Raw genomic sequence first — 18,410 nt, 5'->3', positions numbered from 1 at the left:
GAGTATAATTTGACTCTCTAAATATGGAGAGTCAAACTCACTCTTTAATTTATATTTAAAGAATAAAGAGTGTGACTCTTATTTCTATAGATTGGATCATATCAAAATTTATTCCGAGATGCCCTTAATTCTTTGAACAGCTCAGACTCTCAAGTCTCGACTATCATACAACCACTTGTATGAAGTTTTGTGGATGGTTCTTGGTCAATGATTCTTGCTCTACCAACTCAAGTAAAACTCCCCGATTTTTGGCCTAAAAATTAAAATAAGAAAATAAGTAAATCCACCTCCCTCAATTGAGAACATTGCGGCTCTCTGGTGTCTATATATATCCTGCAAAACTCATTCTCAGAAAGTAACTTAAAACAAGTAGTGCAGAGAGTGATTCAGTAATGCCTGGAAACTTAATGTCGACTCTCTTCTTCTCATCTTCTAAGACCCTTTCTTCTGTTTCTTCATTTACGAGTTCTTATACTCATACGCCACCTTCACCTATACACACATTCTCTAAATCAATGATGGAAGAGAAAATAGAAAATGCAGAACCAATCATCACCAGATGGAATCTAAACTCTTCCTCATACACCAAAGCTATCTCAGTTTTTAGTCATAACAGAAAAGAGGCTAAAGAGCTTTTAAAAAGTGTCAAAGACTTGCGTCAAGCCATGCACTTTTTGATTTCTGAAATTTCGCCTTCTGATAAGCTTGTTCTTGCTCAGACTCTCATGCAAATTGCCATGAAAAGGCTGGAACATGAGTTTTATTTGATATTGTCCAAACAACGTGATCAACTTGATCCCGAATCAGTTTCAGGTCAATCCTCTGATGAGTCGAGAAATTTTGATGATGAGGAGGAAGCACCTGATGATGAAGATGAGTTGAAAAGAGCTCGCGAGACAATAACTGAGGTGGAGACTCTCTCTCAGCTTGCAATGTTTGACCTGAAGGCAATAGCTGATTGTATGATCAGTTCAGGTTATGGCAAGGAGTGTATAAAGATATACAAACTGATCAGGAAATCGATAGTCGATGAAGGACTGTATCAACTTGGAATCGAACAGTTCAAGGCTTCTCGAATTCAGAAATTGAATTGGGAGGCGCTTGAACATATGATGAAGAACTGGCTGACTGCAGTGAAGATTGCAGTGAAAACACTCTTCAGTGGAGAAAAAGCTCTCTGCGATCACGTGTTTTCAGCGTCTGATTCAATCAGAGAGTCTTGCTTCTGTCATATAACAGAAGAAGGAGCTATCAATCTGTTCAGATTTCCAGAAATCATTGCAAAGAGCAAGAAATCACAAGAAAGAATTTTCCGGCAAATGGAACTTCATGAAGCACTCACTGATCTCTGGCCGGAAATAGAATCAATATTCAACTCTGATTCCACCTCAGCTATAAAATTGCAAGCTCTTTCATCACAACAGAAGCTTGGTGACTCAATTCGAACTATTTTATCAGACTTTGAGTCAAGAATTCAGAAAGACTCGTCGAAAACTCCACCTATTGGTGGTGGAATTCACCCACTCACTCAATCAGCGATGAGTTTCATATGTTCACTGGGAGATTACAGTGGAGTTCTTTCTGATATTGTTGCTGAATATCCTCCCGGAAATTCAACAACTACAGAATCTTGCATTGGGAGTTTGACCTCCAACCACGATTCAGCATCTCCAGCGTCAGTTCACCTAGCCTGGCTCATACTTGTTCTTTTATGCAAGCTTGACAGCAAAGCTGAACCACACCGAAAAGATGTGGCTTTGTCATATCTCTTCCTAGCCAACAATCTTAACTTCATCATTGAAAAAGTTCGGACATCTAACCTGAAGAACCTTCTAGGTGATGATTGGATGAGTATGCACACCAAGAAGCTTAAACAGTATGCTTTAAACTATGAAACTGTGGCGTGGACCAAGGTCTTCTCATCTTTGCCAGAAAAAAGTTCCTCAGCAATGTCGCCTGAAGAGGCAAAGGAATGTTTTAGGAGGTTCAATGCAGCTTTTGAAGAAGCATATATGAAACAGACATCATGGATTGTACCAGATGGGAAGTTAAGAGATGAATTAAAGGTTTCGATAGCAAAGAAACTTGTACCAGCATACAGAGAATTCTTTGATGCACATGTGATGATGTTATATGGGGAAAGACATCTGGAAGTGTTGGTGAGATTTGGACCTGATGATTTGGGAAATTATTTATCAGATCTGTTTCATGGTACTCCCATCTTAGTTAGTTCTTCATCATCTTCATCATGCAGCTCATCGCCAAGATGCATACTCCATTAAAGATACAAACATGTACATGATTAGAAAAGGCAACGTCTCAATGCCCAACATAACTACTGTTATAATTTATGCTGTTCCTTCTCTAATGGTGCTTTCAGTTTTTTCATCAGATTAAAAATATGTACTAGAAAATAATTGTGCAGAAATAAAATACTTTACACTCTTACACTTCTGTTTCTTCATGGCTGCATATTTTTATATTCTAGTCTTAAAACTGATGTTACAATCAAACTGAACTTTAGCAAACTTTGGTTCAGAATGATTGAAAGTGAAAAAGCATACAAGGTTTCACTTTCCTCTCTCTATCTTTCCAAGAGTTATTAGTACTATACATTAACCATGTATAATTTCCGGTAAGGATTAGTTAGAAATCAACAAATTTGTTAATACACCCATCAAAGGAGTCAACCCCAAAGTATGCCAATAGTCTCAAGTAAACTGACCAGTTTTGAAACAATATTTAATACATAGTTACATACACTAAATTGATTATATTCTGGATAATGGATTTTTGTGATTAAAACTTTCCATAATCGAATGAAAAGAAAATTCCCAAAGGAAAATTAAAACAAGAAGGTATGCTCGTAAATGGCACCATACATTCAAGATGCATGCACAAAGAAGACATTGAAAAGCTATGTAGCTACCATCAGGTCTGCTGGTCGAGCAATGGATTGCCAACCCGTACAAATTTTGAGGACTTCCTTTAAAGAATCTGAGGGTGCTTCCATTGTCCACATCGGATAATATTCACTTGGGTGGAACACATGTTCATCCCCCACTCCGGTCAATAAGCAAGCTAGTGCTCCATTCAGAAACAAGTCTCCTTCAGATCTTATTACACCAGACTTTGCTTCCGGCTTGTCTGCTGCCTACAAATACATCCAATAGCAGCATGTTAAACAAGTGCCAGCAGATAAAACTGTTCTTTCAACAGGAGATACAATGCAATACAAACAGCTCATATTGTTAAAGGAAGGAACTTTAAAAAGAGGTACAAACTATAGTTAATTATAATGTAACATGATTCTAATTTACCCATAAGGAGTACTAATAAAAGGGTTCAACCACATATTTTAGTATATACCAGAAGTCATGATTATACTGATATGCAGAAGACAGTACTGATTTCTTTCTGACACATAATTGGTAAAGAATGATGGAACCAGAGAATAACTCGACACATTCAGCATGCAAAGACCACAGCAAGAATAAGACCCCTTGCAAGTGATGGTGCATCCCGTGTGTAAGTATGGTAACGTATCTGAAGTTTTTCATACTCTGAGAATGCATCCCTCATAGATTACTATTCCTGGCAACTGGCGCTTCCCATTCAGAAGAAAAGTTAAAGGTTTCCCTCATTTATTCACCAAAATGTCAAATTATTTCAAGCCCAACTATCAAAGCAGTAGAGAACTAAAAGAGAGCTCTTTGATTGTTACCTAATTGAAAGAAAAGCCACCAAGCCTTTTGTATATGGAGAGTAGACCTAAGGCATTGATTCTCCTAGTTCATGCAATTACAATGTCTGTAAGGTTGACAGAGTGCATACAACAGACTAAATAGATTTTCTTATGGATGGCAAGTGGCTTACTGACAACCTGTTAGATTCCACTCTCAAATAGTTTGGTGGACTATGGTTAAAGATTTCTAAAATAAAAACATTCCAGTTTGAAAGGTAACCACACTTGATCGATATTGACACACTTTAGCTCTTTTATCATATCCCAATTTGACAGCAAGGTTCAAACTCAGAACAAGCAGCTAACTCATGCAGCATACCCATAGAAAGAACTTGTGGCTTGCTTTTACATACATACTGCAGATGATATTATTGGTATTACAGTTAGCACATATAAATCCGACTTACCAGACCATCTGCTCCTAAAATGCATCAGTAAGTGTTCCATAAGACAAAATAAATTTATCTTCCATTAAAACAAGGAGTCATTGTGCAATTAAGAGCCATGCTTATTAATCGCACACATTTAGACAGTTAATTTACCTGAACTTTTATGGGCATATGGTAGATCAGATGTGATGGTCATAATATATGTTCAATTGGAACAACATTAACTTAACTTTGTTTTATGGATTATGCTTTAACTGGTAAAGGACAACATGGTCTAATAAGTCAGATTAATTCGTTCTGGTCATTACTCACAAACTATTAAGAAATATTATGTTAAAAAAACTCTTTTCCAAGCTGACTGAAGGTATCTTATTACTCTATACGTTAGCTAATGGAACTTCAACAATAAATAGATTGCCACTTTTACCTTCTCTGTATAGTATTCAAAGGTCTTTTTCTTCTTTCCTGCTTCATATATGTTGCACTGGGAGTATATCTGATAAAAACAAAAATGACATAAAATGTAATAACTACAATATAATCAAGATAAAGTTAAGAGGATAATAGCATTCCACATGGTTAACTAAAAGATGCTTAAACTGAAAAATGAACCATCATTTACCTGGGACTCTACACTTGCACAAACTGCATAAATGCCCCAATTTCTGGTGTAATTATTGTACAGATGAACCTTCCCAAATCTAAGGCGAGGATGTCTTTGCCTTGTCCCATCAAAAAAACAATGGTGAATGGTCACTCGAATGCATCTATCTTCAACATGAGAGGGGTCTGCTCCAATAAGCATTGTCTTATCATGACGAGTAAAATAACATCTGGTGCACCAAAATTAAAACAAGTAGATCAGAAACCAGCATTAATCACAACATTTTAGGTCTTATCATCCAATGAGCAAGAACCCACCTAGAAACTGTAATGTCTGTGCTTTGTCTCGTGATATCTATGAGCCCATCATCAAAATCACTAAGGCTACATCGATCTATCCATATGTGTCTAGATTTCGGCTTTATTTGAATGCCATCAACATCATGTCCTCTACCACCTTCAAACTCAAGATTACATACAATTATATGTTCACATTCCTTCAATCTCAACCCTTTCCCTGAAAGCTTAACCCTTTGGCCCCGCCCATCAATCGTCTTATAAGACGATACATTCAAGTACGACAAAAGATGAATTGTACCCGAAACTTCAAAAACAATCCACAATGGTTCTTTTCTCCGGCATCCCTCACGAAGCGATCCTGGACCATCATCTATAACAGACACATAAAATCTCATAATCAAATTCTTAACTACAAAGAACTTGATAGAAGCAATGAAAAAGTTGAAAAACACTCTCTTCCAAGTATCAAAAAGTAAATATTGACCTAAAGTGAGGTATCATATACAGATTCCATCAAATTATGTTGCAATATAGCATCAAAAAAATTCTGAATTCAGCCCATTTAACAAATCCGCATAATATTTTTAAACTGTTTAATACAGATTATGTTTAAAAGTATCTTAAAAATTAATAAACTTTTGGCACCAATCTTTCAAGAAAAGAAAAATAAAAATCCAGATAAAAAATCATAATGAGACAATTCATAATTCAATAATGAAAATCGTAATTCGAATCCTAACAATTCCATCTAAAAAACAAAATAATTCTGCAAAATTAAGGTATTGAGAATTAGAGAGAGAAAGGAGAACCAGATAAACTGGTGACGAAGTAGAGCGGGCCGTGGAGCCCGCCAATGGCGAATCTGCCAAAACCCTCGGCCCGACCCGCCAATGCTCTCAGACTGTTCTCCACGTCAGCGTACGGAAGCGAACCCATTTTCTTTGCTAATTTGTTCTTGTTCGAGAGTCGAGAGCTGAGAAGACAAAATCTCGTCTGTTTGTTTTGTTCGGGTTCACAAATGAAACTGTTAAAACCGTTAAAGCGTTCCGACCGAACACGTCAGCACTTTTTTTTTGGGAATTTTTTTCTTAAATTTAAATAAAATTAGTATACAAACTAACTGTACAATCTTGAAAATTATTATCAATAAACTCACTAATATTTATCGAATAATTTTCGAAATTATAAAGATAATTTGTGATATTTCCACTAAAACAAATTGCCTTATGCATTAATTATTATCACATTTATTTCTCAGTCACAATAATTTAGAACCTCAACCACCACTATAAAATGACATTCTTTGCAAGATATTATTAACTAATACAATTATTATTTGGGTCCCTAAAGAGTCTAATATATAAGAATTAAAGATCCTTGAATGGAGGCGGCATTATTCTTGAGTTGAGTTTAATGAAAATGTCAGAAAGGCAATGATATAATAATCTTATTTAAAGATAAATTTTTGATAATTAATCTTTGTAAAATTATAATAATAAATGTCAGTAATTAATCCTAATTTTCCCTTATTTTCTTTTAAAAAGTCTTCCAACGGAGATAAAATTTATACCATCCATGTAATAATACATCAAGCAAAAAAAATACAATATCGAATAACGAAGAGAGTTTATATAAATTCCAAAAGGTTAGCCTAGTGGTCAAGAAGTTTTACTCATTTCATCAACTTTTTAGGTTCAAAGATTAAACCACCTTAGGACTACTTACAACGTTCGTTATTTATCTTAAACATTGACTTATAAGATGTTCAATAAGCTTTAGAGATTAGTTGAAGTATGTGCAAACGACTCAAACACCTTAATTATCCAAAAAAAAAGTCTCTCTCTCTCTCTCTCTCTCTCTCTATATATATATATATATATATTAATGATATTTTACAATTTCTTTTGATATATATATATATATATATAAGTGTAAAATATCATTAAATGGTAAGGTGACTGATTTATTTACAAAGTGTATGAGAAAGTAATTGAAAGTGAAGCAAACACCCAATATATATATAAAATCATGAGGCATAGGCTATATGATTTGTCATTTTAAGAGGCTAGAATTCCTTCATTTTGACACGTCTACAGATTGCCCGATACATGGTTGGATTTAATTGGTGATGATGTGGATTGTTTACATTTGGTTGGATTTTATTGGTGATGATGTGGCATAAATTGATGAGTTGTATTTTATGGTAGACGTGGCTTTGGGGGTGTTTGTCTGAGCTTATGAAAATTAGCTTATAAGCAACAATTACTTATAAGCAAAAATTAACTTATAAGCATTTGAAATTTTAAGCAATTACGTGTTTGGTTAAAGTACTTATAAGTGACTGATAAGTAATTGACGTGTTTGGTAAAATGTGGCTTATAAGTATATTTTATTATAAAATGACTAAAAAAGGTACTACATTAAACAAGGGTATACTAAGGAATTTTAAAATTAAACAAGGATAATGTAGTAATATACTTGGTCAAACTAGCTTATAAGCAGAGTGCTTATAAGCCAAAAAAAAAAAGTACCTCCCCCCCAACTTATTTTTTTTGGCTTATAAGCTCAACTTATAAGCTAAAAAATGTTATAAACAAACAGGTCAGCTTAATTTTAGAGCTTATAAGCTAGTTTGACCAGCTTATAAGCTTAGACAAACACCCCCTTAATTTTAGAGCTTATAAGCAAGTTTGACCAGCTTATAAGCTTAGACAAACACCCCCTTTATGAAATTGGTGTTTGATAGTGTTTGTTATTAATGACAGATTTTAATAACCTTATTGATTGTTGTTTGTTTCACATTGACAATAAATATTGTCATTTACATTTACATAACCTTATACATAGAACGTTATTGATTGTTGTTTGTTTATAAATTTTTGTGAATGTAAGTGGTCTTATACGTTGTATTTTATTCACAATGCATTTATGTGAATTTAGGGGGTTTGTGAATATGAATGGTTTGATAAGTTTTTATTTTGTTACATTGTATGTGTTCTATGTTGCTCTTTAATATAAATAGTTATAGATATTTATGAGAATGTGAAGAGTTGTATACTTTAATTGGATGTACATAGTATATATATGTAATTATTTGTATAATTTGGTACATTGTTACCTGCAAGAAACTGAACAAGAAATAGAGGTATAATTATTCGTTTTTATATGTTTATATGTCATGTTCTTGCCAGTTTATTGTTTATTTTTTTTCACTTATGTTCATGTCAGTTACTTTTTCCTGAAATTTCATGTAGGTATACAATTTGTGGAAGGAACAAAGCTGTTGCTGCTTATATATCTTGGTGAAGGTAAAGTTATTCAATATTGTAATTTTTATATGTGATGTTCTTGCCAGTTCTAGTTTATTTTTAATATTTTTTTCATTTATAATGATTTATATTATAAGTTATGGTTCGGCAGGCGAATCATGAGCAGTCGAATTATAATGCTTTACATTATAATTTATGGTTCGCCAGCCAAACCATAATGGACCATTAGTGTGTTTACAGTGGCATCGCACATGCCAATTATGTTTGTTTATTATTGATAGAACAACTACTTTTTCCTCAAATTTGATTTAGGTATATAAGATTTTTGGAAGAAACAAAGGTGCCGCTTATATATCCCTGTGAAGGTAATGACTCTTTTTATTTGTTTATTTTCATTAAAAATCCAATTGACCGAATTATAATTACATATATAACAAGTTAATGTTTATATGCCGAACCATAGTGATGTAATGATTTATATTATAAGTTATGGTTTGACAAGCAAACCGTGATGAACTGTTAGTATGTTTGTCATTATGTCATAGGAACTCCACATAGCGAATCATGTAGAGCATCATGAGTGGCTGTAGTATAATGATTTATTTTATAATTAATGGTTCCACAGGCGAACCATAATGGACCATTAGTATGTTTACAGTGGCGTGGCACAAGCGAATTATATTGGTTTATTATTGATATAACAACTATTTTTGCAATTATAATTACATATATAACAAGCTAATGTTTATATGGTGAACCATAGCTATGTTGTCGGACAAAATTTGCAAAGCTAAAGATTTATTTGTACCTTCTTAAAAATTTGCATTAACAACTACTACAGCAAACCAACAAGACAAATTATAAATAAAATTTCAGACAATCATGAGTTCAACGCGATTACAAACCATTTAAATCTGAAAATTCCTCACTAATTTTGATTTGGATATTCTATTATACAGATCGTGTGTAAATGCATATCCAAATAAACAAAGAAATAGATTTTACCGTTGTAAAGTTGCGCAAACTAATAGGATTTTTGACGAAACTGTTCAATGTTATCAATTTGCTTAAAATCACAACAACAAATCTGGTGCGATAGAAACAAAAATAGATACATTAGGGTTAGAGAGTTTGAATCAGGCTGAAAAATACTCTTAAGCAATAAAATGTCCTTAAAAGTAATAAACATATTAAGCGACAACATTTAAACAATATATAAATTTTATCAATCTAAACGATGTCGCAAATCAAAATAATAATGCCAGTGTTTTTATCATTAAATAATAATTCCTTTAAAACAGAATAAAAATAATTGCATATTTTATTTTAAACTTAATGAATACACATGGTATAATAATAATTGCATATCATTCTTATTAAAAAATATATTTTCACTGAATAATTTATCATATGAAAAATTATAAATTCTTGAAATCCAATTGCCACAGAAAAATATAAAATAAAATAAACATGATTGCCACTAATCAAATATAATAATTAGTAAAAAAATATAATGTCCTATGAAAATGTTGTCCGATTTTCTTTTCATCTTTCACTACAATAACATTAGATTCAAATTCGAATAAAAACTTAGTGATGTGAAACAAACATTATTTTTATAATAAATAAAAATATTGATTACAATTTAAATATAAATTGTTAACATTTATTTGGTTTTAAATTTGATATAATATCTATGATCGTTGTCTTTCACAATTTCCAAACAGTTTTTGCACATTCTTGAATCGACCAGTTTATTTATTATGATACGTTTGTTCGTTTTCTAACTGTTTGGTTTTCATATACATTAAAATGATACTTTCAAGCTTATATATATAGAAAGATTACTAAAATTGCATCTATATCATTATATAATTTTTTACTATAGTTTAATTATCTGCTCAAGCTTTGTTCACGTTTTTTAAAATGGTGGATAAAGACAAAAAGAAAGCAAACGAAAATATTTCAAGTTTTTCAATAAAAAAACAAAAAGGTAAGAAACGAATATGTTTGCATTGATAATGTTTCTTTGAATTAAAGTACAAGAATTTTTTATTTGTAATATTTTGTAAATTGATACAATTCTATGAATTTTTTTTTTTGTCAGTTGGTTCGCCGGTGAATCAAAAGGACGAATCGAGAAACTTGCAGCAACTTCTACAAAAAGTCCAGACAAATTTGAACAATTTAAATGCGGCAAGACTCGATCTGAAAGATGTTACCAATGAAATGGGTAACATCATGGATTCTTGCATGCACATTGAAGAGGAATTGAAAATTCTTAAACAGAAAGTTTAAGATCTTTCCTCTACATCATCCAAACATATTTGATACTAAAAAATGATGGTGTAATCATGTTTACAATACAGATATAGTAAATAATTTTTTTTTTTCAATTGTCTCATTGTCAAATGTTTAACTGATTAAAAAGTTTATTATAACATGTTCTAAATATTTTTTGTTAGATACAATATCAAATGTTAAAATACTATAATAAAAGCAATTAATATTGTTCATCAATAATAGTAACTAATAAAAAACAAAATGAGCAATGTTTAATTATATCAAACAATTAATCAAGCAATATCATGACGAGATGAATGACAAGAAGGGAAAATAGACAAATCAATTTTATACAAGAGAGACATAACATTGCTCATAAAACATTATAAAATACCTAATAGTATTTTTTCTGTAAAAATTGATTGTCAAACTGGAATTCATTTTTGAATACCAACTATTAAATTTTAAGTGTTGTAAAATTTATTACTCAAAAAAAGTATAACTTATTCGTAGCAATATTCAATTGTTGATGAACATATTTGAATTAATAACTGTACTTGCAAACCCATTGACAGCAATCATTAATTAGTTTTCTAAACGTTTTCGAATTTATACATTTAATATATAATTATATACCCGTTTTATTGCACATTGTTCGAACATTTGCTTTCATCTACTTCCATAACTGTCGTTTGGCGAACCATTGTATTGTTCTCAAATATTTTAGATGTGTTTAATTTCATAACGTACACAAAAATACAAACCATTTAAATTTAAAGTAAATATATCTATATATATTTAAAAACATAACAATATCAATATGTATTTGTATTGTTTTAAAATTTTAATATGCCTGTGTTTATTTTTTAACAGAAATCTATTAATATTCTGACTTTTACACTCCACATTATACGAAGAGTCATTTAAATCGTTTTTAATAACTAATACCTTTATTTATGAACAGATACATGTTGGGTTCCCAACTATTCATATTTTATTCTCATTTAAAATGTCTTCTCATGTTAATATCTATATAAGGATAAATAAATTTGTATTTGTTTTGCCTTTACAAAATACTTGATTTATTTTCTTTGCTTATCTCAATATGACTGACAGATCATCAAATCCAAAGAACTTTGTAGATGGTAACAAAAATCTAAACCATTCTAATATTTTCATTTCTATACAGAAACTCTTTATCTCTATATTTTTTTTTTAAATTAACAAGATTTAATTGTTATACTTAACAGATGAACCTGCTTCAATCAACAAACAAGTAGACTTGAAAGAGATTCTTTACAATATTGAAACCAACATGGAGAAACTAAATGCTGCAAGACAGAAATTGAAAGAAACAGTTGATGGACTGTTAGAAATCATGCAGCCAACCATCGGTATTATTTCTGATCTAACCAAAAGGGAGTTCAAGATTGCTGCAAAGGAAAGAGAACTCGAAATTCATCAGCAGCAGAAATAAAAAAAAATCCCATGTACACAATCTTTTAATGTTTACAATACAATTAATAAAAATCAAAATATATTCCATTCAAAAATACAATAGCAACAGTCCAAATTTGCAAAAATACTTAAAACAACAAACTAACAAAAATAACTCATTATTTGTAAATATTATAAGAATAAGTTTAACAATTTCAGTGTATCCTACATGCTGAACAATAATTTAACAACAACGTTTTAGATTACTTTGAATAGTTACACCTCTTATATGATAAACATTATTTTATTATGCAGATTATCAAATTGCAAAATAATCAAACAATTATAATAAAATATTATACATCGACATTGCAATTATGTATTCAACAAACAAGTTGGACAAACTGAACAATTTATTAAATAAAATTAAAACTTGCCATTATCAATGGTATATGTCAAACAATTTTAATAAACAACACTCCTACCATTTCAATTACAGAACAACATATACCAACGTTTTGCCGAACAATTGTATCATGTATTTTAAATATTTACAACGAATCTTCCAATGACCATTACTTATTACATACTGTTTTGGTAACACACCTATATCAATATATGTTGCTAATGTAGAATTTGCCTTTGCGAACCATGGTAAGTAATTATTACAAAACCGTTAGCCAAACAATAATTAATAAACATTAATAATCAGCTAATACTGATTATAATGTTTCCAGGATACGTTTATGTTGACACATAGGAGAGATTGTCTTTGGCGAATCATTTTCACATGATAAATCGTTTGACATATGATGTACAATTACTCAAATAAAATTCAATGCTCGATAAAAAAATACCTGATTTTCTTTCCTGTGAATTCTTACAGGGAAAGAAAAACAATAATTCTCATGAAGAAAAAACATTAACCCAATTTTAAGAAATACTAAAAACAATTTGTGTTCGTAATGCATTCACAAAATACCAAATTTTTATTTATGCTTTATGCTTCTCCTATCTATTTCGCAATGCCAGATAAAACATCATATCTGAAGAATTTTGAAAGCGGTACCAGACATTTTACTCATTTGGTTATATTTTTTTATATATATAAACTCTATAATTGTTTAGTTTTCATAAGCTAACAATATATTTTTAAAATTTTTTTCAATAGTTGAATTAGCAAAACTTAACAGACAATACGAATTGAGATAGATTATAGAAAATGTTGAAAGCAACATAGAGAATATAAATACCGAAAGCCAGAAAGCGAAACATCTCATTGACAGGTTGGTGGATATCATGCATTCAACAATAATTATTATTTCTAATATGATGATATTGGAGTTGCAAATTGCTACAAACGAAATGGAACTGGCAAATCATTACGATAAGAAATGAAGAATGTGAATGTACACATTTCTTTTATAATTAATATATAATAAATTAAATAACAATATATTGAATTCCAAAGTACAATAGCAACAATTTCTGTTTCTCATTAACTTACAATATTCAAATTTCCCAATATCATCTTAAGTTTTTTATTCTTTTTTGTTAACAACCCATATTCCGAACAATAATAAATAACACATACATAATAAAAAATGAAAATATATACTTGCTTAATCTTAAAATCATTTTTATAACCTAAAATAAATTACGATAACAAGTAACCCAACTATTAATTAATTTTAAGCATGATAAATTATAATTAGACAATAAATAAGAGAAATTCATAATCATACAAATGTAAATATCATATTCAACACTACAATTTATAAAAAAAACAACAATGTTTCACAAAAACTAATTACACATAACTTATATATCCAATTCCTTTTGTCGGATAGTTGAATTTTTTGGTTTGCGACCACCCTTTTTCCCCGGTTTTGATTAACAATGTATATCCACTGCCTTTTTAGCATAATTTGAAACTTTTGAACTCAAAAACATATCCTTCCATTTCTCCACAGATCCAGAAGATAATTCAACATGCTTCTCATGCTACAATAAAATTAAATATTTGTAAGTTATTTATCCAAAAATATAAAAAAAAAATATTAGAATAAAATTGTTCTATAATATAAACAAACACATATATGTTATGCAAAAGAACATATATTCAAAACACCTTCCACACAACACTAATTAAAAAACATGAATCCCGAATAAAAACAACTTAATAAATCAGGCAAATACAAAAGCCATAACAAACATATCACTTCAAGTTTACCAAGCAAGTTTTCCAGCTTTAAATCAAGTTTATGGTTCTCCTGAGTTAAAATTTCAATCTATTTAACAAAACAACATCAAAATAAATAAAACAATTAAATCAATACAATAATGAAAATCAATATAAAAACAATACTTTTACAACTATGCTGATAATACCTCTTTTTGCAAATTAAAATATAAATTTCGATATTTGAATTGACAGGTACAAGATTATCACCAAAAGTAATTAAGCTTGCTTTGTTTACTTTCTATCATTTCAATCAAGTAATCAATTTTCTGTTCTAGAGTTTTGTTTTTCCTATTAGACTGAGAACTCTCCGTAATCACATATCCTGGTCGTTGATCTTCTTCTTTACTTTCACTATAAATGACAGAATCAATAAGACGTTGAATATCTTCATTTCACTTTTCAAGATCTGTTTCTTGAAAATGAACAGAGTGTCTAGGATTAACATTAATATGGCACTTTCCTTTCTTTGACGCTTGATTTGAGGTTGACATACTATTAACAATACCATAACCAAAACAAAAGCCAAATATAAAATCAATCTTGCAAAACTATAAAAGCCCAAACATATACTTAATCATCACTCTCATTATCCGCTGCACATCAAACACAGCTTTACAATATAATATGAACAACAATACAATAACTCAAACAACAACAACAAAACCAAATAAAGCTTCACTTTCTTCAACCCTTTATTTCAGATCGCTACAATCAAATTTCAAAAATCAATCTTGCAAAACTATAAAAGCCCAAACAAATACTTAATCCTTACTGTCATTATCCAATGTATATCAAACAAAGCTACACAATATAATAGAAACCACAAATAAACAAAAAAAAAAAAGAGTTACAAACAAAAAAAAAAAGGATGAAATAAATATTACTGACATTCTTACAAAATATTGTTTAGATATTGCCGAAGCTTTAAACAAAACAAAAAAAAAAAAAAAAAAAAAAAAAGTAGTGGAAGAAACCAAAAAAAAAAAAAAAAAAAAAACAAACAAATACAAGACAGCGAAGTAGAGACGATGACAATGTACTGAAGAATACCCTAAGTAAATAGTAACAAATTTGAAATAAAACCCGGTCAAACAATTCATACAACATTGAAAAGTTGAAAATAAACCGGCCCAAAACTGAAAGAGCATTAACTATCCTGTCCAAAAAATAATAAGTTAGTTATCAAAGAATGTCCAATTCAAAAAAGGCTATAATATAATAACATTTTGAATTAAATATATCTGACAATATATATCCACTATAATAATTTAGCAAATTGGATTAAATATAAGTAATATATGTATAATGAAAAAAATTACTATTATTAATTCTATTTCTATATATATATCAAAATAATATAATAAAATATTTGCTTTTTCACATAAAATTCTATGCAATTAAAATAAAATATGATTCATTATAGAATATGAAAATCTTTTATCCAGAGTATCAAAAAATGCCTACAATAAAATATTGTTTTTTCACAAAGAATTCATAAGTAAATAAACAATCCAAAGATAACATGGCTCTCGTTTGGTTCAAAATTTGGGGGTTTTGGGAAAAGTTTTTGAAAAAAGTTAAAAAAAGTTGATTGTGGCGATATTACGATGTAAAATTTGTAAATTAATAAAATCCCATATATTTATTTTTTACAAAATACCCCCATAATAAAAACATTAAAAGTTAACAAAAATACCCTAACCCACCCTCAAACACCCCCAGTCGGCCACCACCACCGGAGGTGGCTCGTCTTATGGGCGCATGACCGGCTGGATCTTGCCGGTCATGCGCCGATATGGCCTTTTCCGGCCAGATCCACGGTGGATCTGCCGGCAAAGGCCAGATCTACGGCCAATCTGGCGTTGATCTGGCCGTCAACCGCCAGATCTGGCCTAGATGCTCTCAACGACGGCCACCAAACGGTCGTCTTGATGGTCAACGACGACCGTTGTTTGGCCGCGTGACCGATTGTTACGGCCAAAGATCTGGTCGTCAACGACCAGATTTTGGCCTTAGATCTAGCCTTTTCCCGGCCAATCCACCGTGGAATTCTGTCCGAAAAAGGCTAGATCGGCGCACTACCGGCCAGATTCAGCCAGTAGTGCGCCATCCTACCAGATTCCGGCCATTTTCCGGTGGTGGTGGCCAGAATCTGGTAAATGTGGATTATTGGGGTGTTTTTATAATTTTAAAAAAAATATTTAGGGGTATTTAATTAAATTATCAAATTTAAGGGGTTTAAAAAAAATTGAATAATATTGGGAGTAGTATTCCCAAAAATCTGAGTTTTTGGGTATTTTACTGTTTAACTTTTTTGGGAATACTAAAAGTAGTATTCCCAAAACTGAAACAAACGCAGCCAATATGTCCAAATCCAATTTCAAAAGCAACATGCGCAACGCGCGGGCCTTAAACTAGTTGTTAATTATTGGGAACCCAAGTCTTCATCAATTATCATCTCCTCATTTATGTCACGATAATTAAAGAGAACTAGACCTGGATAGGGATCGGTTCCAATCGGGCCCATCGGGTCCGATTCTGGGCCCGATTGGAACTGATCCCAACAAGACTGGTCCCATTTGGGACCAGTCACTCATGGGCCTGGGACCGGTCCCAAGCCCATGAGAAATTTTAGGCTTGGAAAATTTATTAACACCCCTTAATTTTTTATATTTAGGGCCAAAAAAAATTATGTAGAGGGGTTTATATAATTTTTAGGGGCCTAAATTTTGTGAAATATCAATTCAACCCTTGATATTTTTGTCAATTTTAAAATTTACATGAGGTTTTGGATATTTTCCAGGGAATTTTTTGAAAAAATGCAAAGGGGTTTGGGCCCAGGCTTGGGTCCGGTCCCAAGCCCAGGTAGAGATGGCAATGGGCCCCATATTTAGGGCACCCAGCCCTGCCTGTCCCGAAAAAGTCAGGCTTTACCCGATGTTCGCGGGCTTGGGCCTGGGCCTGATTTTAAGGCTCGACCTTGGGTACGGGCCGGGCCTGGGTATGTCTTCAGGCGCGGCCCGACCCGACAATTTTAGTATTAATTATACTAAATTACCCATATACTATATATTTAATTACAAGATTATCCTACATATATATACTCAATTTTCCCAAACCCTACATGGATGGGTGGATGGATACATTTTGTGGAAAGTTATTTATATATTTGGTAAGTATTCAAAAATAAATTAATATTTAAAAATTGTTTTTAGAATTAAAAATATAAAAAAAATTGAAATTTATTAATACTTAAAAATTCACATTATAAAAATGGGAGGGCTTGGGTCAGGCCTGAAGTTACAAAAAGCCCGTCGAGCTGGGCTTGGGCTTTACCTGTCAAACCTGTGACGGTTCTGGCCAGACTTGGGCCTTTGTCATGAGGTTGGGCTTGGGCCTGGGCCAAGGAGTACTCGATCCATCGCCATCACTAGGCTCAGGCCTTGGAGGAGGGCCTGATTTAGGGACTGGTCCCTCCTCCATGGGCCTAGTCTGGGTTTGGAACCAGGCCTTCTAGGATCGATCCTTGTGAGGACTGGTCCTAGGACCGGTCCCAAATGCCCAGGCCTAAAGAGAACCATAAAAACAATATGTGTTCCAATCTTGAACCGGATATTTGATAATATAAGGATTTTTTTTTTTTTTTTTTTTGTTTTTTTTTTTTTGTGTTACTTGGACTTTTGCTTAGGAGAAAAATGAGGGTGATAATGCAACAATGCCAATGTATTTATTAGGGTAGGTTTTTGTTGTAGACTTTTTTTTTTTTTTTTAACTGTTCATCACATGGCCTTGTTGGTGGAAATTAATTAATTGTCTAGACATTCTATATATAATTGAAGAAGAAAATTAAGATCAAGGTACTCTCAATCAAAGCCTTGACCCTCACCGTTCCCATCCACTCTTTAATTATCATTGACATCTTACCCTATCTTATTGATTGCTTTCACTCTGAATATTTGATCATTCCGGATTTAATCAAATCATTCAACTCTAAATATAGTTCTAGTAATTTGTTCTACAAGAATCCAGAGTAACACGATCGAAAAAAAAAAAAAAAAAAAAACTGAAGATTTCTAATATTATCCAAACAGTATTTATAATTATTTGAAACTTTTTAATCTGTCAAAAACTAGTATGTT

General features: G+C 31.5%; 2 protein-coding genes across 3 annotated transcripts; one reads left to right on the top strand and one right to left on the bottom strand.

Moving 5' to 3' along the window:
• Positions 1-375: 375 nt before the first annotated feature.
• LOC116112266 (exocyst complex component EXO70H1-like) lies at positions 376-2,437 on the top strand. Its single transcript, XM_031398424.1, has one exon. It carries the CDS (start codon positions 393-395, stop codon positions 2,280-2,282), a length of 1,890 nt encoding a protein of 629 aa, XP_031254284.1. The 5' UTR covers positions 376-392; the 3' UTR covers positions 2,283-2,437.
• Positions 2,438-2,656: 219 nt separating this feature from the next.
• Positions 2,657-6,026, bottom strand: LOC116112263 (probable pectate lyase 4). Of its 2 annotated transcripts, none has more exons than XM_031398421.1 (5): positions 5,847-6,026; positions 5,056-5,446; positions 4,757-4,967; positions 4,562-4,630; positions 2,657-3,154 (listed from the first exon to the last, which is right to left on the bottom strand). In XM_031398421.1, the coding sequence occupies exons 1-5, from the start codon at positions 5,971-5,973 to the stop codon at positions 2,918-2,920; spliced, it is 1,035 nt and encodes a 344-aa protein (XP_031254281.1). In that variant the 5' UTR covers positions 5,974-6,026; the 3' UTR covers positions 2,657-2,917. The 2 variants fall into 2 exon arrangements, with proteins under 2 accessions (XP_031254281.1, XP_031254280.1); XM_031398420.1 differs by having other exon boundaries at positions 2,660-3,154; positions 5,056-5,407.
• Between the last annotated feature and the right edge of the window lie 12,384 nt (positions 6,027-18,410).

The sequence above is a fragment of the Pistacia vera genome, unplaced genomic scaffold (assembly GCF_008641045.1).
Source record: "Pistacia vera cultivar Batoury unplaced genomic scaffold, PisVer_v2 Contig658, whole genome shotgun sequence".
Lineage (NCBI taxonomy): Eukaryota > Viridiplantae > Streptophyta > Magnoliopsida > Sapindales > Anacardiaceae > Pistacia > Pistacia vera.
Note: the sequence above shows the minus strand (reverse complement) of the source record. Positions and strands in the feature narration are given on the sequence as shown.

What these genes read in the sequence shown, in the direction of transcription:
- LOC116112263 (XM_031398421.1), bottom strand. Translation starts at nt 5,973, where the DNA reads ATGGGTTCGCTTCCGTACGCTGACGTGGAGAACAGTCTGAGAGCATTG. An exon ending in CTTCGTCACCAGTTTATCTG is followed by an intron (nt 5,447 to 5,846) that starts GTTCTCCTTTCT and finishes AGTTCTTTGTAG; the next exon opens with TTAAGAATTTGATTATGAGA. An exon ending in TTGAATACTATACAGAGAAG is followed by an intron (nt 3,155 to 4,561) that starts GTAAAAGTGGCA and finishes ATGTATTTGTAG; the next exon opens with GCAGCAGACAAGCCGGAAGC.
- LOC116112266 (XM_031398424.1), top strand. Translation starts at nt 393, where the DNA reads ATGCCTGGAAACTTAATGTCGACTCTCTTCTTCTCATCTTCTAAGACC.